This window comes from Drosophila mojavensis, unplaced genomic scaffold, assembly GCF_018153725.1.
Source record: "Drosophila mojavensis isolate 15081-1352.22 unplaced genomic scaffold, ASM1815372v1 contig_108, whole genome shotgun sequence".
In the NCBI taxonomy this organism is placed as follows: Eukaryota; Metazoa; Arthropoda; class Insecta; order Diptera; family Drosophilidae; genus Drosophila; species Drosophila mojavensis.
Window position 1 is genome coordinate 937,429 of NW_025318636.1, and position 22,954 is coordinate 960,382.

A 22,954-nucleotide genomic window follows, 5' to 3' on the forward strand; every position below is an offset into this window, starting at 1 on the left:
ATGGAGGTTTTAGATTTATCATCAAATAGCCTAGACTAAGCCTAATTGAAAATATTTTATGGCATTAGCCACCATCATTAAAAGGCAAGCTTAGATATGAGCCACTTCACAGTGTTTTTTTTTAAGTTTTTTTTGGCATAAAGTCAATTTCAGAATTTTGTTAATTTTTATTTTTTAAACATTCTAGTTAGACAAAAAAATATTTAACTTTAACATTTGACGCAATAGTTTTCTGTTAGAGCGCTGTTAAAGTCAGCTGTTTATATACCATATGTTTTGTAGGAAATTGGCGGCAAAAGTTTGGCAACTTTAATTGTTTGTTTTGGCGAAAGTTTACACAAAAGTGAAAAGATTTAATATGGAAAACGGTTGTCCAGGTATTGAAAACAATAGTTTATTTATAATTGTATCGTTTTTATGTGTTTCTGTTTAGTTGTACCGTGTTTTGTAAATGTGTATTTTCAGAATGAACTTAACAAGCGTAGTTGTGTTTCGTGGATCAGTACTTTTGTATGGCAAAGCGTTGCAAAAGGTTTTATATGCAGAGTTATTAACAAATTTGTACATATTAATATGAAACTAATCTTTTTTGTCCGAATCCACACGTTTTCGATCAAATTTAATTTTTCTAGTACAATATGAGTTTAGTCGTGCTAATCTGGTTGACATTTGGAGCAAAAACAATCGCTCAGTCGACGCAGTACAACAACATATATTGGCAAATATTGCAGAAAAACACTTAGATGAGGAGAACATAAGCTTAATAAATCAAAAAGTTAAAGGCTTTGTAAATTACATTCGTAAGCACCTGCCGAAGTGTAATTCAACTCTTGAAAGATTTAAGATAAAACACTCGGAATGGCTTGGCAAAAGCTTATTCATTGACATCACTGGTCAATATGCCTTAACAAATAAAATGGGTCGCCCAAAATGTGATTACGAAAGCGCTGGTCCACGTCTAAAAAGAAAATTAGCCGCCGAAATTTCTAAAGAGAATAACAATTCATCTCCCTTACTCATACATGCAGCCACAGTTTCAGCTAAAAAATCAAATGAAAAGAATTTGGCTATTGTTTTAAAAGCAGCTGGGAATTGTGAGAGTATTGATGATATAAAAAAAAAACTTTTTACGGATGAACCAAAACAAATGTCACCCGACAGTGCTCTTGCTTTTATATTGGAAAACGGATTCACAAAAACTCGTGTCAATCTTGCCCAATCTGTGGAGCGAAGCCAAAACAATTGCTGAACTTTAAAGATATGAACTCAAAGGTTTTTATGGCTAAGGCACACGCTCTTCAATATGGAATCAGTCCTTTACACGCTTGGATCCGCTTTTTCGAGTTTGTTTTAAAAGTCTCATACAGAATTGAGCTTAAGAAGTGGCATGTAAAGGATTGCGATAAGTTTGACCTGGAAGCACGAAAAAGACTGTTGCAATCAAAAATGATGAAAGAAATGGGCCTAAATGTAGACAAGCCTCTTCCAAATGGCAGTGGCAACTCAAATGATGGCAACACAGCGTTTTCAAATCCAGCTTTACTGTCATCAATTCTACATTTTGATTTTGACATTCTGCAAAGTTTTCATACTATTTTAACGACAATTTACTGCGAATACAGCATAAACTCGGAAAAGTTTAAAGCCTTCTGTGCGAAAGTTTTTGTGGCATATCACGATAAATATCCTTGGTATCCCATGTCGCCCACAGTTCACAAAATCTTAGTACATGGGCACCAAATAATAGATACATGTTTAGTTCCTGTAGGCTGCCTTGGGGAACATGCATCTGAATCAAGAAATAAACTATACAAAAGCGATAGAAGAGGCCACGCAAGAAAATGCAGTCGACTAGACAACATCACTGATGTTTTTAATAGATCAATGGATAGTTCGGATCCATTGCTGTCTAGCACCTTTTTTAAAAAAGGATCGCAGCGAATCAAGTTAAAAGTAATACCAGCAGAAGTGATATCCCTACTACAAGAACCACTTATAGAAATACCTTCGGAAAATAATGAAGTGGATTCGTCAGACGAGGAAGATGAGGGTGAACTTGAGGTCATTGCTTCAGAAGATGAATATTTTGAGCTAGAATAAAGTAAACCTAATTAAAAATTTGTTAAATTGATCTATTCTTTTAAATATATTTACTTAAATTTCATTTCTTTATAATTATTTTTTTCTTTTTTAAAATAAAAAATAAAAAAAGTATTTTATGCAACATTCACCAATATCGGCCAGATCGGTTATATGGCAGCTATATGAAATAATGCCCCAAATCATATAAAACTTGGTAGGTCATCTAAGGAGCGTAAAATATTCATACAATCCAAATTTCAATGTAATAGCTTTCAATTTAGAGTTTATGCCAAAAAAAACTTAAAAAAAACCACTGTGCACTTGAAAATCAAGTTGCAAGAGATGTGGCACTCAATTTACAAGAGCAAAAATTGCAGAAATTGGCTAAAATCAATGTCAAAATGAGTTAAATGCGTAATTCAGGCCAAGGACGATGTTACACAATTCTAATATTAATTACATTATTGTTTTATGTATGTAATGATCAATTTTTTCTCATCTCTTAAGTCAACCGTTTGAATAAATTACTCATATTTTTGTTGTTGTTGGAAATAGATTAAAACTTTTTTTTTCATTGTGAAGAGAATAAAATTCTCTCTAAGACGAAATGCATTGGTATGTGCTATCTTTAGTAGAATTGATAATATGATGTGTTAAGCATTGCGTACTGCAAAAAAAACATCCTGTTCGAATCATTAGTGGCTTGGGCTCGTATGCATGTGCACAAGCAGCAGATCACTAAAATTGAAATTTCTTCGCGCTGGACTCCCGTTTCATTCCTTCTATGTGAAGAGTATACCTAACTCTTCAAATCGTTTGACATGCTCATGCAAAATGTCTGTGTTTTCGTAATTATTTGTGGGAAGGGTATGAAAGCGTTGGTGCGCGTAAAGAAAAATGTTTTCGCGACGAACATGCATGCACACACTTACAGTCCCTTGCTACATGTATGAGCATTCATATGCCTGTATACGAATCTGTTGTATGCACAAAAGCAAGGGTTCAAATAGCACATCTCAATTTGCCCACTGGATTTGACAATGTACTGTATATATGTATATTATTATATATATAAATCCTCTCCGAATCGATAGTTTCATGACACGTCATGATTCTGAGTTTATTGGAGTTAAATAACTCTTTGATCGTATGTCACTTGTTCTTATGTTCTCTTTTCTAATGTACAGTTTTATGTTAAACATTTAAATCGTATTAAAGAAATTTCTGATTATGTAAATGACAATACATTATTTTTAGTGTTGGGTGATTTTAGTATACCTAGCACTTGTTGATCGTCAATTTCCCATTTCAATTACCTTATTGCTTCGTCAGACCTTTTCCCAATTTGCAATCCACTTATTAGTAGTATTATTGATAAGATATATTTTTAGGCTATATAATATTATTTAATAGTCTTGTCAATCTTTTTAAATAAATAATAATAGAAGTCAGAGAAAAACTTTTAATAATTTTATAAATTTTAAATTATAGAATTTATTTTTGGCATTGGGCGCAGCTACTATTAAGTTCTGGACGTTGGCGTTTATTAGTGCACCAAAATGCAAATCGCAGCTCCTCAAACATTTCAACCCATAAAGAACGAGGCGGAGATAAGTATGCCAAATGGGTGGTTGTTTGTGAACCCTTAACGGGTGTATAGTTTAAATGATTTGAATTTTTACAACTGTTTTGATTAATTCTCATCAATTTGGCTTGTTGTCGGAAGTTAATTATAAATTCGAGGAATGAAACAATAAACGCCACTAATATTCCTGTAAGCAATACCACAAAAACGCCACCTATAATATAAAAAAAATAAAAATAAAATTTAAAAAAAAAAAAAAAAAAATATATATATATATATATATATATATATATATATATATATATATATATATATATATATATATATATATATATATATATATATATAATTATTATCTGTTTACTGGAATTACCTATACTGTCAAGTCCCAATGCATTTGCTTTCGACTGCTTATTGCTGGTTATCCGTTTACATGTCTCATCAGTATTTTTCCACCATTTATCATATAACATTTGAATATCTCCTTTTTCTTGAAGTTCCAGTATAGCCAACGATATCTTGTCTCGCCATGGAGATCCTTTAGGAGTAGCAATACCGTATCCTATATAATATTATTAATTCAAGATGCAATTTAAATATCTGCTGTTTAAAAATAAAATATATTTGATAACTTTATATTAATTAGTAAAAGAACCTATGGGATGCCATATGGTCTTATGTGTGTGTGAGTGTTTGAGTCTTGGCTAAATATTACTATACTGTTCCTGATTCTTTTACCAAATTACATTAAACTGTCCTCGGACCATGTTTGAGAATCATGCAATCGGAAACGCCTGTTACTTTCTTATAAATGCTTTTTTATTGAAATAAAATATATAAAACTGTACCTTTTGTGTCTAATAAGCCACCGATCTGCGTCAAATTGCAGTCTCGTTGAACAATATAGTCAAGCATTGTAGATTCCATTAAGAAGGCGTAGTTACCCTGGTTAACACGCCTTATCCCATCTTCGTAAGTAGATGTAAATGCCATAGGTTTCTTATTATCCATAACTCTCCACATCTTTTTATAGGTTTCAATCATGGAGTCCTACTTAAAATACTTGTTAATATTGTAAAACTTCGAATACTCAAAATAAATATACATAGGTAAGGACTTATGATCAATATCGATTAAATTCCTTAAGCGGGGTATCCACAATCGAATTTATTGCACGAACATGATCGCCGAGTTCACCTATTAACTATGCGAAGATTTCCACAATCATAATTTCAAAACGAAATTTTTGATTGTGAACATGCAAGCTAATGAAATCAAAATCGTGGCCTTAATGGCCATGTTTATTTAAAACAAGAAAAGGCACCTGACTTTGCACTTCTTTTTATTTTTGCCAGTTCGCGCCTGTAAGATGCGCGCAAAGAATTTATTTTCGTTTTGAATAACAATATGTCCCAAGATTTATTGCGCAACTTTTTATACCCTGAACTCATTGAAAATCGGAAATTAGGGTATAATGGTTTTGTTAAATGTATGTAACAGGCAGAAGGAGGCGTGGCAGTACCAATAAAGTAGTATGGCAAATACATGCATATCTATGCTATATTTATAATTTGAAAGTTTCATGAAAACACATCCACAAGAAAAGTTATTGAACAATTAAGTTCCCATTGTAAGCAACCACTGCAGCCAATGTGCGTGTATGTGTGCATAGGCAAATAATTATTGAAACATCAGTTGCTCGAAGGGCTCAGGGGATCTCGTAGTCGGGCAGTCTCGACTAGAGCTTTCCTACTTGTTTTTTTATTATTTTAGTTTTCGCTTTTATTTTGTAACAAATTCGACTGTGGATACCCCGCTTTATCAAAAATCAGTTATAAAATTATATATCTTGCATTATTAGAGCTAGGATCTCCAAACTTTAAATGCCAATTCATACATATGCATTTGATTGAATATCGATTTTTATTATAATCCTCCGGTTGCCAAGGGCGCCGATAAGGGGTAATAAGGCCTTGAGTCGGAAAGCTATAAAGCTGTAGGAGATATAATTTTTTAACTGATTTTCGATAATGAGTCTCCAATAAAGTCACCGTACCGTACATTTTCACGAAGCACGCTGCAACTTCGCAAAATTTTTATAAAACAAAAGTTTTTGATGTCGCTTGTTAAAAAAATTAATCATCTATAAAATAGCGGTTAAATAATAGTAACATACTAAGCACATATCACTATTACAGTTGGTCGTTACAGACTGCAGAGCTCTCATTCGCAGCCGCGAGGATGCAAGATTCGCTGTAACTAATTGATTTTGGACTGTAAACCCGAATATATTTCAATATTCAACACGTAGCAAATACATTAAAAATGAGAAATTATTGACAACCATTCCTGTACATATTAAGTGCGGGACTCTCCATATTTTGCATAAAGATGAGAAGAATTGCACTTGGTATACATATTCTATTGAATAATGAAAATTTTGTAAAAAATGCTAGCCCATTAACAGCTAGCTATCATATATGTATATTAGGTATCAAAATTATAAATAAAATAAATTGTGTAAAATTCATCTATATACCATACAACATTAATAAAGTACTAAGCCTTTCATGCTGTTTTGTTCTATCACTAACTATCACTAGTGTAAAGCATTTTACACCCTTTTTTCGAGTGTTGCGGGCTACGGGCCACTAATACTCAGACATGTTTCCAGAGACTGCAACGCTCGTCGCGAAAACATTTTCATTATGAGTACCAACGCTTTCATACCCTTCCCACGAATAACCATGGAAACGCTTACATTTTGTTTGCATGAGCGTGACAAACGCTTTTATGATTTCGGTATACCCTTCACTCAAAAGGAAAAAGCTGGGATCGTCGCGAACAAATTTCAATTTTTGTGCGCTGCTGAGTTCAGTGATTTGAGAGACCATAGAGAGAGATAGAGTGAGAGAGAGAGAGAGAGAGAGAGAGTAGGATTTTGCCGTGAACCAATCGATAATAGAGTGGAACTAACTAAACTAAAATATGATTTATATTTTATACAATATAACTTATTGTGAGCAATAATATTGAACTTCTTGATGTAAATAACGTGAAAATTCTCTAACAGAGCTTATAAGGCAATTAAAAAGAAAAATTAAAATTTGATAACATGTAGTACAAAAATTTATGTGTTAACTAAATATGTTTTAATTAAGAAGCTGCCGGCAAATTTTCAAATAGTGAAAAATGTTGATTCGTTTTCTTGCATATGTATATATTTTGTGGGTAAACAAAAATAGTATCGTTCCAATACTAGAGCTATTCTATTCAAAGAACATTGCAAGTATTGAGAATATACACCCAATTCAGTGGGGTAATTCTTAAGACTCTACATAGTTTAGGGCGAGAGGTGTGCTTATAAGTAATCGGGAGAAAATAAAAAATGTAGGGACTTGACCACTTTTGCAATGGCATTGCTTTCCTTGCCATGGTCGAACGCGCAAGTGCACAGTGGACGGTGCTATATGGAAATGGTGGCCAAAATTCTTTGCGTTGGAATTTTATTATGAAATTTTGAAACTAGATTTATTTAGTACTTACAAATTATAAACCAACCAATTGTCATACTGTGACAAGGTCGGGACCCTCCCAGGCTGTTAAATTATGAAGAATTTTGAATAAAGACTAAAAGTGGATAGTAAAATAATTTTTTTTATACCCTGAACCCATTTTCAATGGGAAATCAGGGTATAATGGTTTTGTTGAAATGTATGTAACAGGGAGAAGGAGGCGTGACAGACCCCACAAAGTATATATATTCTTGATCAGGGCGACGAGCTGAGTTGATTTGGCCCTGTCCGTCTGTCTGTCCGTCCGTCTGTCCGTATGTATGAACGCGTCGATTTCAGAAGATATAAGAGCTAGAGACTTCAAATTTTTATACTCATTCACGAAAGTGAATCAGTATATTGGTTTTGTGCAATGTCCGTCTTGCTGTCCGTCCGTCTGTCCGTCTGTCCGTCCGTCCGTCTGTCCGTCTGTCCGTCTGTCCGTATGAACGCAATCTATTTCGGCGCTATTGAAGCTAGAGACTTGAAATTTGGAACACATACTCGTGTATATCTCCGATTTATAAAGTGTTAAAATTTTCCCGATCCGCCCACTAGGGGCGTGGCAAATCGGAAAATGCATTTTCCGATATACCAGAAATCATGTTAGTTAAAGAGCTAGAAAGCTGAAATTTGGTATGTAGGTCCGCGTTGACCACCCAAGATCACGAGCTATGGCGGATATATCTACGCCCATTGGGGGCGTGGCAAATCGGATAAAACTGTATCTCCTAAAGTTGTAAACCTAGAAAGCAGAAATTTTGCACGTCATCTAATGGTATGATTCTATAAAGTGTAAAGATAAAATTATAAGTTTATGCCCAGTGGGGGCGTGGCAAATCGGACCTGAAGATATAGTGATTTTTTAAATTCTCCTATATTTTGGACACTATTGATGGCAGAGACCTCAAATTTTGTATATATACTCGGACTGATCACCCAAGACCAAAAAGTTTTGTCGGATATATGTCCGCCCACAGGGGGCGTGGCAAACCACAAAAGTTTATATCTCCTAAAGTATAATAGCTAGAAGCTTTAAATTTGGATAGTTGAGTTACTGGTAGCCTCCTCAATCGATTCCCCAAAAATAATTTTTACGCCTCTTTAGGGGCGTGGCATATCGAAAAATACCCTGTAATTTTCACATTTATTGAGGTTAAGCATTCAAACTTTGCAGTTAGGGTACCGTTATCTCTTTCTAAAAACTGACCAAAAATGAGGTGTCTACGCCCAGTTGGGGCGTGGCAAATCGGAAAAACCTGTATTTTCTACAGTATTAGAGCGAAACTTAACTACTAAATTGTTGATGGGATGTGAATGAGTATTCCGCAGTCGGTAACGCCCGACTGCAACGTTCTTACTTGTTTTTTAAATGTTCGTAATTACAGCGCGGATATCGAGTTTATCATTAAAAATCGATAACTCATCCCGATCTTTTTTATCGATAAAAAACCTTATCGAAAACCAGTTATAAAACAAGTAAGAAAACTCTAGTCGAGAGTGCTCGACTAGATACTACCCTGAACCCAACATATAAAAATGCCCATTTAGTATGGCTGAAATTTCAATTTCGATGTATTTAAAAATATAAATAAAATACCAAACTCATTTAATAAAATATAAAAATATTTTTAAACAATTAAAAAAGTTAACGTCAGTTGCACCGATCGGGATTCGAACCACAACTTCTCGATCGAGCGTCATGCAGCTAACACACTAGGCCACTTCACTCCTGCTAGTGGCGCTGGCAAAACTCAAATAGATTCACTGCTGCAGCGCCATCTACCAAAGCTAAACGAAACTAACTGCTGATGTGATTCTAAGAATCTGCTAGAATAACCAAACTATTAATTTCAATTTCGGTGTATTCAAAAAATATAATTTAAATAGAAAACTCATTTATGAAAATATAAAAATATTTTGAAACAATTAAAAAAAATTAACATCAGTTACATCGATCGGGACTCGAACCGCGACTTCTCGATCGAGCGTCATGCAGCTAACACACTAGGCCACTTCACTCCTCCTAGTTGCGCTGGCAAAACTCACTGCTGCTGCGCTATCTACCAAAACTAAACGAAACTAACAGCTGATGTGATTGAACGAATGTTTCTAGAAGAAGTTTGAATGTATGTGTGCACACGCATACGATGCTGTTGTAGCTGCTGCACGTGCGTTTGTTAATTGGCCAAATATTTGATTATTTTTTATTAATTTTTGACTGAACGGAAATTAATGAAACTTTCAGCATATGATCTACATATTATCTATATATATAAAAGAGAGTTGTGTAAAAGTGTATTAGCACTTAAAACTCGAGATCTGCTGGACCAATTTTCATGGTTTTTGATTTGTTGGATTTGTCTCCGCCACTAGGCGGATCAGTAGATCTTTAAAATACTGAAAAAATTTGACGAATACTTGAAAAACGCGGTTTTTCCCCTAAAGATTCAAATTTCCATTTATACTCAGTAGCCTTGACAACAGTGACAGTTTCGGTGCTGTATAGAAGTAAATAAACAAATGTAGTCAGTCAGTCTACGGCACAGTTTCGAGCAGACCTGACTATTCAACAAAAAAAAAAAAAAAGACTATTCAACAAAAAAAAAAAAAAAAAAAAAAAAAAAAAAAAAAAAAAAAAAAAAAGACTTAAAAAAAAAAAATAAATAAATAATCAAAACAAAAATTTTTTTTCCAAATCAAAAAGAAAAATATTTCAAATCAAAAATCTGCAAAAATTCAAAAAAATCAAAAGATTAAAACCTGACTGTTCAAAAAATAAATAAAAAATTAAAAATTTGAAATTAAAAAAAAAAAAGTTAATTATTAAAAAGTGTATTTTTGCCCGCCACCAGAGCCATTGTGTTCCCTACTTTTCTAGCGAGCACTCAAAAATACAATGCCTGTTTCCAATTCGGGGCAGAGACAAATCCAACAAATCAAAAACCATGAAAATTGGTGCAGCAGATCTCGAATTATAAGTTTTGTAACAAACTCTACTTTGTTTTATATATATAGAGACTGTTAGGCGGTACGAAGCTCGCCGGGACAATCCAACAAATCAAAAACCATGAAAATTGGTGCAGCAGATCTCGAATTATAAGTTTTGTAACAAACTCTACTTTGTTTTATATATATAGAGACTGTTAGGCGGTACGAAGTTCGCCGGGACAACTAGTATTGAATATTTGAGAAATTTAAAAAAAAAAAGAAAAATCATTCACAATCAGCTATAGTGGCATCTGATTTGAACTTGAATGTTTTTACTCGATAAAAACATAACGAGATGATTTATCGAATTTTAAAAGCAAACTCGACGTCCGCGCTGTATATACGGTCATTTAAAAAAAAAATTCAAGTCTAGCCCTTATATCTTCGGAAATCGACGCGTTCAAACATACGGACAGACGGACAGACGGACAGACGGACAGACGGACAGGGCCAAATCGACTGAGCTCGTCGCCCTGATCAAGAATATATATACTTTGTGGGGTCTGCCACGCCTCCTTCTGCCTGTTACATACATTTCAACAAAACCATTATACCCTGATTTCCCATTGAAAATGGGTTCACGGTATAAAAACACGAAAAAGAGAATGGGAGGCGAATGGCAGCTGAAATTAAGAATACAAACTTAAAAAACATTAACAAATATAAAACGAATAAGTTCATTTGAGGGCGCGACGGGGATCATAACTTTTTCTCCAACTGAAATCAGTGCACAGAGAAAACTACAACATTAAACAGGCCATTGCGAACAATGTATTACTAAAACAAGTAAGAACGTTGCAGTCGGGCGTTACCGACTGCGGAATACTCATTCACATCCCATCAACAATTTAGTAGTTAAGTGTCGCTCTAATACTGTAGAATATACAGGTTTTCCGATTTGCCACGCCCCTACTTCATTTTTGGTCAGTTCTTAGAACGAGATAACGGTACCCTAACTGCAAAGCTTGAATGCTTACCCTCAAAAAAAGTATAAATTACAGGGTATTTTCCGATATGCCACGCGAAATAGACGTAAAAATTATTTTTTGAGAAACTGATAGGGAAGGCTACCAGTAACTCAACTATCCAAATTTGAAGCTTCTAGCTATTATACTTTAGGAGATATAAGCTTTTGCGGTTTGCCACGCCCCCTGTGGGCGGACATATATCGGACATACATACCAAATATCAGCTTTCTAGTTCTTTAACTAACATGATTTCTGGTATATCGGAAAATGCATTTTCCGATTTGCCACGCCCCTAGTGGGCGGATCCGGAAAATTTTAACACTTTATAAATCGGAGATATACACGAGTATGTATTCCAAATTTCAAGTCTCTAGCTTCAATAGCGCCGAAATAGATTGCGTTCATACGAACAGACGGACAGACGGACGAACAGCAAGACGGACATTGCACAAAACCAATATACTAATTCACTTTCGTGAATGAGTATAACAATAATACAACATATTATTATACAAAATTCATTTTGTTATATAGTATTAACCTTTTCTTTCAATATGCATCATAATTTATGCCAATTAACCACGATTTAATATTAAAATTTAATTTTTTGGCAAGAGATGGCTTTTTAGCTTAGTTCACTGCGCACGCCACGTGTCTTTTTGTCTATCTTTTGTTGCTATTCGTAGCGCTTGCGAATGGGATAGTGCAAAAATGAGTTAACAGTGGAATTAATTGTTCTGTTAAGAAATAAAAAAAATCATATAGTTGTAAATTAAAAAAAAAAAAAATTTGTATTTTTGGCCTATGAAATCGTCCACTGTGAAGTAAGAAGTCAGGTCAATACTGTAAAAACAATGAATATTGATATGCTTACTCAATTGTAAGCGTCAGGTAAAACCTATATAGTGTAAAACTTTACAGACCACGGTTGAAGAAATGCTGCCATAACTTTTAATTACTAAAAATATATTTAAATATCAATCAAATCAACGCAAAAACCGCTTTTTTGTCCGATTTTTTCACAAAATTTCAGCTTTTTTAAAAGTATCTTCCCACTAACAACAGATTTTTGGCTCAACAAATGTTGGCAACACTGTCTATGTGTTCTCTGGTCAGACTAACTAACTTTTCAACACCGAAAAATCTGTCTAGTAGCTACCAACAACTTCGTATTCGCTCGGCTTGGTATTTCATGGCTAGGGTAATGAAAGAAAGCACGACGAAGTCAGTGCGCTACAAGCACGCAAACGAAATGTTCCCGTTGTATGCGTTTTGCGTTTTTTGTCCTACTCTCTCTCACACTCTATCTCTTTCTCTATGGTCTCTCTATGGTCATCAAGCTCAGCAGCTTACAAAAACTGAAATTTGCTCGCGACGATCCCAGCTCTTTCGTTTTGAGTGAAGAGCATACCGAAATTTTAAAAGCGTTTGCCACGCTCATGCAAACAAACTGTAAGGGTTTCAATGATTATTTATGGGAAGGGTATGAAAGTGTTGCTGCGCATAAATTTTATTTCGCGACGAGCATGCCTACACAGGTGCACGCCAAAATTCATCTCCAATGCATACAAACGAAGATATACACACACGCACATGTAAAGGCACAGAGGCATACAAATGCTTCTACAAGTTATATCCCATAATTGTGAGCAGCGCATCCCATGCGTACACAATTAAATAAGTATACATACATACATATGTATGTGAGCTTTTCACAAGAACGACCAAATGCAAATGATTGGCTTCAAAATTGCTGCAGGCAGCCAGAGCTTCACACAAAGGCATACAAATAATGTTCATAGTACATGTAGCAAGGGACAGTGTGTGTGTGTATGCTCGACTCGAAAACTTTTTCATAATGCGCACCAACGCTTTCATACCCTTCCCACAAATAATAACGAAAACGCAAATATTTTGTACGAGCTTGGCAAACGGTTTGAAGAGTTCGGAATACTGTGTGTGCATGCTCGACTCGAAAACTTTTTCATAATGCGCACCAACGCTTTCATACCCTTCCCACAAATAATAACGAAAACGCAAATATTTTGTACGAGCTTGGCAAACGGTTTGAAGAGTTCGGAATACTCTACACACTGCTGCTGCTTGTGCTCACATGCATACATACATATACATATTTGAGAGAGCAGAGAGCAGAGAGAGCGAGAGAGCAAGAACAAAAATTGAGCATAGAGGCATCTTTTATTCAACATTTGACCATGACCATTTCGGTCGAGCGCATGAAGTGAAATGATTGTGCTTTCGTATATTTTAGGAGCCTGAACCTAAAAGTGTAGAGCCGAGCGAATACGAAGTTGTTGGTAGCTACTAAACAGATTTTTCGGTGTTGAAAAAGTTTGTTTTACATGTCTAGTCTATGTGTTGTTTGGTTAGTGTCTTTGGTCAGTGCTATTAGCTAGTGTTGCCAGCTTAGACTATCTCAAGCTAGATTTAGCATATTACTATTGAATATACAAACCTATACCCATAAATCTAGCAAGCATAAATCTTTTCAAGTTCATATAGTACTTAATATTGCAGTACATTACTGAGTAGAATATAAAACATTGTGCATTTCAGCGAAAAGAAAAAAATGTTAATTTCTAAACATATTAGATAGTTTTTATCATCTAGCCTGCTATTTCAACATTTATTTTCAATTTTTAGCCAATTCTATCCTTTTTGCTCAGCAACGGCGCTCAACGCGCAATAAAAGCACCGTACGATTTTCGTTTCGTTTGTCTAGGTTTTTGTTTTACTCAGCTCAAAGCGTAACAAGTAAAGTAAAACAAAATACTTGGCGACTTTGAGTACCATTCGTTTCGTTTTGCAGCAATGCTTGCGATGGCAAATATCAGTATATTTGGAAGACGACCGCAAGCAAGTATACTAATGCAGACCTCCATAATGTACACCAAAGACTTTAATAACCTCATGATTTTGCAGTTTGAAGATGTGTATAACGGAATTATAATTAATTATAGTTATTGATCGATTATCGTATACACACATTTAAACGTGTTTACGTGTATAATAATGTGTGAAGAGGATATGGAAGTCCACAAGATCGATCATTTAAGTCACTCTACAATTTGATCCACAAAAAATTGAAAACTTACTGATCACAATTTTTAGCTTGGAAAACGAACATTGAGCATAGCTGGACGCTTGAAAGACGACCTTTTCGGCCGAGCGCATGAAGAGAAATCATTTTGCGTTCCTATATTTTCGTAGACCGAACTTAAATATAAGGTGCCCAAGCAAATACGAAGAGCCTGGAAACTTATGCTCAAAAAAAGCAAAAAGCTTTACACTACGTGTCCAGTATGTGTGTTCTATGGTTAGTGTAGAGACTTAAGATTTGTTCCTAGGTCCGTATACAGTGGCTCACAGCTTATTTGGTGCAGCGGTATGGTACAATTTTAAAGCCGTATTCCCGCTAAACCAAAAAAATTAAATGGGGTCTTATTTATCAGTCATTTATTATGTGTTTTAACGCACTTTATTATTTTTGTGATCTATCAAATAATATTTAAAACCATTAAAAAAAAATAAAATAACTGGCCTTTTCCATGTCACAGCTTATTTCGTGCACTTCATTTTAAGACAGTGTCATGGCTGGGCCTGCATGACGTCTTCGGGGGTTGGAAGCTCCTGGTTGTCCAATCCTCGTTGGTCTGGAACTGTCAAAATGTGGCCAATCATAGCTAAACGTTATAGAAAATTTGGGGTCGAAATTGGGCGTGGCCATTCGTAAAAGGTCAATATCCAATAAAAATGAGCTCAAAACGGCCCTCGGAGGAATGGCCAAAAATCTCCACCGAAGACACCCGAAAATTGTTAAACTCGATGGAATCCCGCTTAAAAGAGGTAATTAAACAAAAAGGAGGTAACAAAAAATCGTAATTTAAGAATTTTTGGACAATGAAGTGGAAAAGTCATTGAAAAGGCCAGTTATTTTAGTTTGTTTTAGTTTTAAATGTTATTTGTTAGAACAGAAAAATAATAAAATGCGTTAATACATAATGAATGACTGATAAATAAGTTCCCATTTAAATTTTTTGAATATCTTTACTGGTTTAGCGGGAGTACGGCATTAAAATTGTACTATACCGCGGTGGGCCACTGTATATCACGCGCATATCGAGTTTTTCTCAAAAAATCGATAACTGATCCAGCTATTTTGCTATCGATTTAAAACATTATCGGAAAGCAGTTAAAATTATACACGTTATATTTGTTGTGTAAGCAGAAGAGAAGCGAATAATTTTTGAAATATCGAGAAGTATCGACTAGATCTTTCTTATTTGTTTTATACAAATTTAACTAATTTGCATCAATTTTCGCTAAAATATATGAGTGGTAACTTTATAAAAACATTAAATATTTTATGTACATTATAAAAATTTAAAATGTGCTCAACCTACACTTACCCGAAAAAAAGTCATTGTTGATCCACTTTCTAAAGTCCCGTAGGAAATTTCTGTCTGGCTAGCCAAATCGTCAGCGTTTTCAATAGGGTTAATCATACGTTCAACAGTTAAAAATGCTGCCAAGTTCGCAGTATATGATGCAACTATAATAAGGGAAAAAAATCCCCAAATACTACTTATAATTCGAGTAGAGGTAGCCCTCGGATATATATCTGACCCCTGTTGCATAAGCGTCCCAATAGTAAACCAAAAACTATCCGATATCGTAAATTGGTTACTAATTGTTAAATGATCAATATCACATGGATGTATACTACGCCATTCAATTGGAGATAACTTTGCTAATAAATATATTGTTAATGATACAAGTATATATGCCACTAAAACATAAATCCATATTTCGATTGCTAATGGGTTCATGAATGAAAAAAGTCGAGTTGGTTCCGCCGTGGGCACCTATATAAATAAGTTTTCATTCATTATTCGATACTTTTATGCTGTTGTGTATTAATGGTTTTGATGAAATGTATATAACAGGCAGAAGGAGGCGTGGCAGACCCCATTAAGTATATATGTATATTATTGACTAGGTGACCCGGGGAACTATTTAGGCTTTGATGAACGTAATACAATAATACAAAACAATATTAATATAGAAAGAAATATAAAAGTATTTTATTATGATGAATGATGATGAAAACATACAGAATGAGAATAAAAATTAAAAAAAAAAAACACATGTCAGAAAAAAATCATTGAAAACTATGTTGTTCAGGTTGGGATACTCTAATTAATTTATTAATCGGCTTTTCATTCAAACACCTTGTGGTTCGTTTTTTGGTCAGCTAATTAGATCTTCTAGGACGCGGCATTTTTATACCCTGAATCCATTTTCAATGGGAAATCAGGGTATAATGGTTTTGTTAAATGTATGTAACAGGCAGAAGGAGGCGTGGCAGACCCCATAAAGTATGATCAGGGTGACGAGCTGAGTCGATTTGATTTATTTATATCTTCTGAAATCGACGCGTTCATACATACGGACAGACGGACAGGGCCAAATAGACTCAGCTCGTCACCCTGATCAAGAATATATATACTTTATGGGGTCTGCCACGCCTCCTTCTGCCTGTTACATACATTTCAACAAAACTATTATACCCTGATTTCCCATTGAAAATGGGTTCAGGGATATACACATTCCAGGATGAGCCACGCCTTCTGTTTATACATACATTTGAACAAAACCATTCAGTTTGAATTACAATTTTTAAAGTACGCATGAAAGTTGAAATATAACTACATTCATACCTTAAACAAAATGCTTATTCCTAGATTCATGAATGGTTTAGTGAAATCTATAACACTCTCTCTAGCATATGTAATTGTCATTGAACCAACAGCCAAGTCCGCCTTCTAAAAGCAAAACATTTCTCAAATCAGAGAAAATAATACAAAAAGTTTTCTTCGAAAATGTTTATGCCTACATATTTCATAAGCTGAGCCACCATTCCATTCCATTGACCTGTTTCTGGATCTTTTGCGCCATATTTCCTATCAGGAACCAAATCTAATATGTAGTCGAATCCAACTTCATGCGAGATATGTTCCAAAATGTCAACACAAAATCCGTAAAAGCGTTCATTTCCCGTATAGTTTTTTCCGTAACGCATCATTACATAGGGCGTTTCCTAAAAAAAAATTTAAGACTATTTTAAAGGACGAATTTTAATATTGAAAAATATGTCACAAACCAATATAGTAATTACGACCAACGTTACGTTCATCGAACCAGCGTCAAAAAATAATGAAGGCTCCGTTATATTAAGATGATTATGAGGCGTCCATTCACCAACTTTTACTATAGAATGTTGCTTTAACTTGATTAAGTCGAGCTTAAATTGAATGCGTTGACCTTCTTTAAATTGTATGGGACCGGTCAATCCTTTCCACTCAACCTTTTTTGGTAAAAGTAAAAATGTTTTTAGGCTTAAGGTTTTGAGAATGGAAAATATAAATTTAATATTTTGAGTTCTAAATAGTAGTCATTTTAGAATAGTACTAATAAAACTAACTACTAATGAATACAGGCCGTTTTCTTCGTTCATGCTTATTTCATCTGATTGCTGCGTTGCCAAATTCTCTACAATAATTTACTGTTTTTGCGACGAGTTTCGATATTAATTGCGACGAGTGCCGAAAGCTAATTCCACGTGGCCACTTTCGCCGAGCGCGGAAAACTCAAAACTCTTCAAAGACTTCCATTCGCAATGAGTGCCAAAAACTAATTAAATCTGCGATTGCAGCTTTCGCTGCTATTCTACTTGGTCGGCAATGCAACCTCACCACAGTGAGCTTTTAAGCTGCTTGGTTGCATTGCCGATCGCGCGCGTACCCACTATTCAAATCCTACTTAATCTACAAACGCTACTTGCCATGACACTTATGACTACTTAATAACTAATTAACAATATCTTACGAACTACAAACTTATAATGCTTACGACTATAAATTATAACAATGACTTCCATCTCTCACGGCTACAAAATCAAATTCAAAGTTTCATCAGCTTACATACTACAAGCTTAAAGCTTACCAACTACAAACTAACAATACCATACTTTATCATATTATGCCTTACAAATCTAAACCTTACCGGCTATGAATTAAAATTGAGACTCTTCATTGTATATTTTTATATCCTTTAAACCTAAGCCTTATGCTCTATAACCTCTACTTCCTCCGGCGCGAGCGCAATGTAAGGTGGTTCATAGGTGAGCCACCTTACAGAGTGGCTATGAATACTTATTTTTCCTTGTTTTACAAATTAATAGTAATACCACTGACCAAAGAACACATAGATGAGACATGTAGAACAAACTTTTTCAACGCCGAAAAAATGTGCATTAGGTACTACCACTAACCACAGAACACATAGACCGGACAAGTAGTGTAAAGCTTTTTGCACACTTTTTTTCGAGCATTAGTTCCCAGACCACTTCGTATTTTCTCTGCTCCTCACTTTTAGGTTCGGGCTGCGAAAATATGGGAACACAAAATCATTTCTCTTCATGCGCTCGGCCGAGATGGTTGACTGTTGAAAAAAAGATCGCTCTGTGCTCAATGTTTCCCTTGCTCTCTCTCTCAATGCTCTCTGCTCTCTCAAATATGTATATGTATGTATGCATGTGAGCACAAGCCGCAGCTCACGAAAATTGAAATTTCGTCGCAGCAAGAACCCATGTCTTCCCTTCTGAGTGAAGAGTATTCCGAACTCTTCAAGCCGTTTGGCATGCGTTTTCGTTATTATTTGTGGGAAGGGTATGACAGCGTTGATGCGCATAATGAAAATTTTTCGTGACGAGCATGCACACACACACACACACTTACAGTATGCTACATGTACTATGAGCCTACTGTGTGCCTGTGTGCGAAGCTCGCAACAGGGGCACTCGTCAGTTTCCTCGTGACCAAAGCGCTTCAAATAGCTCCGAAAGCATCCATGGCCTGAGAGGATCTGCGAAAGATAGAAGTTAATCTCGCCGTGTTTGCGGTTAACCCATGGCTAGAGCTCCGGGATGAGCTTGTGCGTCCACCGCCCTTTGGCTGAGTTATTCCACTTTCTTTGCCATCGTGCAATGCTGTTCGCCCTAATAGCGTTGTGTCGCACAGGCGCGTGCGAATTCCGCTCCACGGCTTCGGCGACCAGGTACTCCAGTGGCTCCATGCCGGCTATGACAAGCGCCGCATCATTGGAGATAGTCCTGAAGGCGCAGCTGACTCTGATTGCGCTCAACCTGTAGATCGTGCAAATGTCCCAACTGTAGCTCGGCGTTGCCATCACTCTTGACCATATTGGCGCAGCATAGAGGATGACAGACCTGATGACGCTCATTAGAAGAAGACGTCGTTGCTGTTTAGGTCCCCGCGTGTTAAGCATAATTCTTGAGAGAGCTCAACAAGAATCAGCTGCCTTTTTATGCACATATTCTAAGTGCTCGCGGAAAGTTAATCTTGTGTCTAACATGACGCCAAGATACTTAATCGCCCTCTTTGACCCTCTTTTGGCAGTCTCCACTTTTTTGCGACTGCTTACTAGGACGATTTCCGTCTTGTGCGCCGCAAGCTCGAGCCCAGCTCCTGTCAGCCAGCTTCGTATGCGATTGATACTTTCGCTGCACATATCCTCTGTATCTTTAAGCTCCTTGCCTATGGCGACGACAGTCACATCATCAGCAAAGCCAATGGTGTGCGCATCTGCTGGTACTTCCAAGCGCAGTACGCCGTCCTACATGATATTCCATAGGAGAGGCCCCAGCACTGAGCCTTGGGGTACTCCAGCTGACACTGTATGAGTTTGGGGACCCTCACTCGTGTTGTATACCAGTCTCCAGTCTAGAGCAGATCAATTTCTCAAACACCTTTCCCATGGTGTCTAAGAGGCAGATCGGTCTGTATGAAGATGGTTCGTCTGGTGGTTTGCCAGCCTTGGGTAGCAATACCAGGTTCTAGGTCTTCCATTTTGCAGGGAACGTCTCTTCTATTAAGCATTCGTTGAATAATTCGACGAACGTACTAGGCTGCAAGGCGAGGGCTAGCTTTAGCGCACGATTTGGGATCCCGTCCGGCCCTGGAGCTTTGTTGGTTCTAAGACCTCTGAGAGCTACTAGGATTTCTTCGTCTGTAACTAAAGCAATTTGAGTGCTTGTTGAGCCCTGATTAGCAGACTCGGACTCCGGGGCGTGAATGGAGCTTAATCTTTCTAGAAAGAGCGTTTCCACAATCGATTTAAGCTACAGACGATCCGTCGGCTGCACCTGTTTACCTGCCTATAGTCTTTTAACTGCTATCTTATATGCCCTGCCCCAAGGGTCATATTCGGCTGAGTCGCACAACTCTAGAAAGCATTCTCTTTTGCTTGCCCGAATGGCCATCTTCAACTGTCTTCTGGCTGCCTGGTAAGCTAATTGTTTTTCGAAAAACGTAGATCTACCGCGAGCCCGTTGGTAGCTTCTTCTCACCTGGATGCATTTGCGTCGAATGTCACCTATTTGTGCATTCCACCAATACGTAGGCTCTTGTTGTCGCGTGAACTGCTTGCGGCGTAACATGCTGCTATTGCAGGCACTCTGTATTTGGGCCACCATTTGGCTTGCTCTGGCCTCAGCATTGCCAATTGTACCCAGAGACTGGATGGCCTCTGAAAAAGCCGCAGGATCAAAAGTATCCAGCCGATACGATTTCCTCCACAAGGTTGACGCCCTGGCAGGTGGCTCACCTATTGTGAACAGAAGTGCCGTATGATCGCTGCCCGTATAGCTATCGCAGTGGCTCCATGTTGCTTCCCGAACGAGGCATGAAGTGACAAAAGTAATGTCAATTACAGATCCGTACCCAGCCCGACTGAAGGTGAACTCGTGACCAGTGTTGAGCAGTGCAACATCTAGTGTCGCGAAAATCTCCAGTAAGATACGGCCTCTGGCATTTGTTGTGTGACTACCCCATTCTAACACGCATGAGTTAAAATCTCCTGCTATAATGGCCTTCCGATCCCTAGCATCCTCGGCAAGCTCGTCAAGCACCGCTGTGAATTCACTGAGCTGCATGCTGGTTGTAGGCAAGTAGCAGCTGTAGAGCCATAAGCTACCGTATTGGCCACGTACGAATCCATTAAATGACTTAAAATTCGAAAGAACATTCGTTGTGTTGCCACATGCTCTCAACACCGCTTTGCCATTAGCATCTGTTGCCCATGTCCTAGGGCAGCTACAGTGGTGAGGCTCACTGAGAAATGCTACGTCTATATATTTTTCCCTTATGGTCTGCTCTAGAAGATCTTTGGCAGCAACACAATGATTTAAGTTAAGCTGAAGGAACGTTAACATTTCGTTTTACGAGCAGCCTCGCGGTAGGATGGGCATTTGAAGCTGCCTGCTGAGTGGTCCGTCTGCTGTTCACCTTTCCGGATGCAGAGGCTGCATTTTGGTGGCTTAGTGCATGCTTGTGCACTGTGACCCATCTCTCCACACCTGAACCAGGCACCCTTTAGGTCACAGTCATTGCCGCAGTCGGCTGCAAGCGAATTGATAGCCTCAATGGGGAGTGAGCTATCCTTCAACTCCGCCCTAATTGACTCCAAGATCTCCTCTTTGCCCGCTAACTCATCTAGGTCGCGAATCTCAATTTGAGCCGATTCGGTAAGTGTTTTAACTACCGCTCGGTCACCAAAGGCCTTGCCTACAGCTTCGTGAAGGGCCTCAGCGCTATGCTCCGGCTTTCTGCTCAGTTGCAACAAAAGGTTCCCCTTAGCTGTCTTCCTAATGCCTTGAACGTCGCCGCTCAGATGCTTTAAATTTGGGTCGGTCTTGACTACACGAAGCAAGTCCGCATAGTTGCAACCACCCACGCCTGAAATCGCGATTGCGTCACTTCTGGGTCGGTTTTGCATAGGCTTGCGTCCTTTAACGACTGTCCAGCTGTTCGGGTTTGTCTGTCGACCTGCCTGACTTGAACTTTCAGCTGTAGCCCGTAGAGCCATTGGCTCTTTTGCGCCTTTATTGGGCCTGGGCTTCCTCTGATCGGTGGTAACTTCCCTCGTCCGCTTGGGCGTATTGCTACCTGAGATCGCACTAGTGCTCGCTTTCTCCACTACTTTCTGGAGCGGCATGGTCTGCACCTCGCAGTTTTTAACCGGTCGGTTGCAGAGCTTTTCGGCCGTCTTATGGAGATTGACCAGCCAAGCCAGCTCCTCTCTCATTAGGGCATTAATATGCCGCTGACCCCCAAATAAGGCAGTCAGGCCCTCTAGAGTAACTCCTATTTGGGCTAACGCTTCTTTTAGTGAGTTGGGTGCCTGGCACTCAGCCACTGGGGACTGATTAAAGGTCGACGGCTGCGGCAGCGCACTCTGTTGTTGCTGCGGTGATCGCTGCAACGAGGAACGACGCGCGAAAGCTTGCAGCTCGTCCTCCATCCTGGCATCCATTTTTGCTCCGACTACAACGACGTGAAGCCTGTAATGGGCAATGGCTACTAATATAATTTGAGTTTACAGACCGCAGTATCTTAAACTCAGCTTAACTACAGCAAGAGCCCGAAAGTATGCTCTACTTTTAGTAACTGCGTCTTCACTCCAGATGTTAGGTTGCTGTCTTTGCTAAGACTTAGCAACTCACCAAAGTTAGTGAGCAGCTGACTGTCCGCTGCAATTTCCAGCACTACTAACAGCTGTTATAGTGAATGCACCTGATTTTTATTAATTGCGCAAATGTGACGCCTAGTGACAAAACTTTTCGCGCTTGAAAAAGAAAAGGAAAGAGGAAAGCCCTGACGCCAAAATAATGA

The 22,954-nt window shown here is 37.5% G+C and overlaps 2 protein-coding genes and 1 long non-coding RNA gene across 16 annotated transcripts in view; 2 read left to right on the plus strand and 1 right to left on the minus strand.

The window, feature by feature from the left end:
• LOC122756782 lies at positions 1–3,657 on the plus strand. 3 transcript variants are annotated; one of them, XR_006356643.1, is made up of 2 exons: positions 1–377; positions 3,574–3,657. XR_006356643.1 is itself a non-coding variant. In XM_044007262.1 (2 exons), exon 2 carries the CDS (start codon positions 1,261–1,263, stop codon positions 2,098–2,100), a length of 840 nt encoding a protein of 279 aa, XP_043863197.1. In that variant the 5' UTR covers positions 159–377; positions 466–1,260; the 3' UTR covers positions 2,101–2,164. The 3 variants fall into 3 exon arrangements, 2 of the variants coding, with proteins under 2 accessions (XP_043863197.1, XP_043863209.1); XM_044007262.1 differs by lacking the exon at positions 3,574–3,657 and adding an exon at positions 466–2,164 and having other exon boundaries at positions 159–377; XM_044007274.1 differs by lacking the exon at positions 3,574–3,657 and adding an exon at positions 633–2,164 and having other exon boundaries at positions 159–377.
• The window catches only part of LOC6578203 (glutamate receptor ionotropic, kainate 2), a 25,144-nt gene continuing 5,741 nt past the window's right edge, over positions 3,552–22,954 (minus strand). The window contains exons 8-14 of one of the 12 annotated variants that reach the window (XM_032728890.2): positions 17,365–17,568; positions 17,098–17,301; positions 16,922–17,023; positions 15,611–16,066; positions 4,516–4,717; positions 4,041–4,229; positions 3,552–3,881 (exon numbers count right to left, since the gene is read on the minus strand). In XM_032728890.2, the coding sequence (XP_032584781.1) occupies positions 3,577–3,881; positions 4,041–4,229; positions 4,516–4,717; positions 15,611–16,066; positions 16,922–17,023; positions 17,098–17,301; positions 17,365–17,568 (1,662 nt within the window). In that variant the 3' untranslated portion in view covers positions 3,552–3,576. Of the gene's footprint in view, positions 3,882–4,040; positions 4,230–4,515; positions 4,721–14,741; positions 15,038–15,610; positions 16,067–16,921; positions 17,027–17,097; positions 17,302–17,364; positions 17,569–22,954 lie in introns of those variants that run through there. The other 11 variants (XM_032728889.2, XM_032728891.2, XM_032728893.2 and 8 more) reach the window with 11 other exon arrangements.
• LOC116803873 lies at positions 4,701–6,238 on the plus strand. The gene is made up of 2 exons (XR_004363880.2): positions 4,701–4,776; positions 5,866–6,238. It is a non-coding gene; the product is annotated as an uncharacterized LOC116803873 (long non-coding RNA).

Excerpts from the sequence above, each read along its gene's own strand:
- LOC122756782 (XM_044007262.1), top strand. The coding sequence starts at position 1,261 with ATGAACTCAAAGGTTTTTATGGCTAAGGCACACGCTCTTCAATATGGA.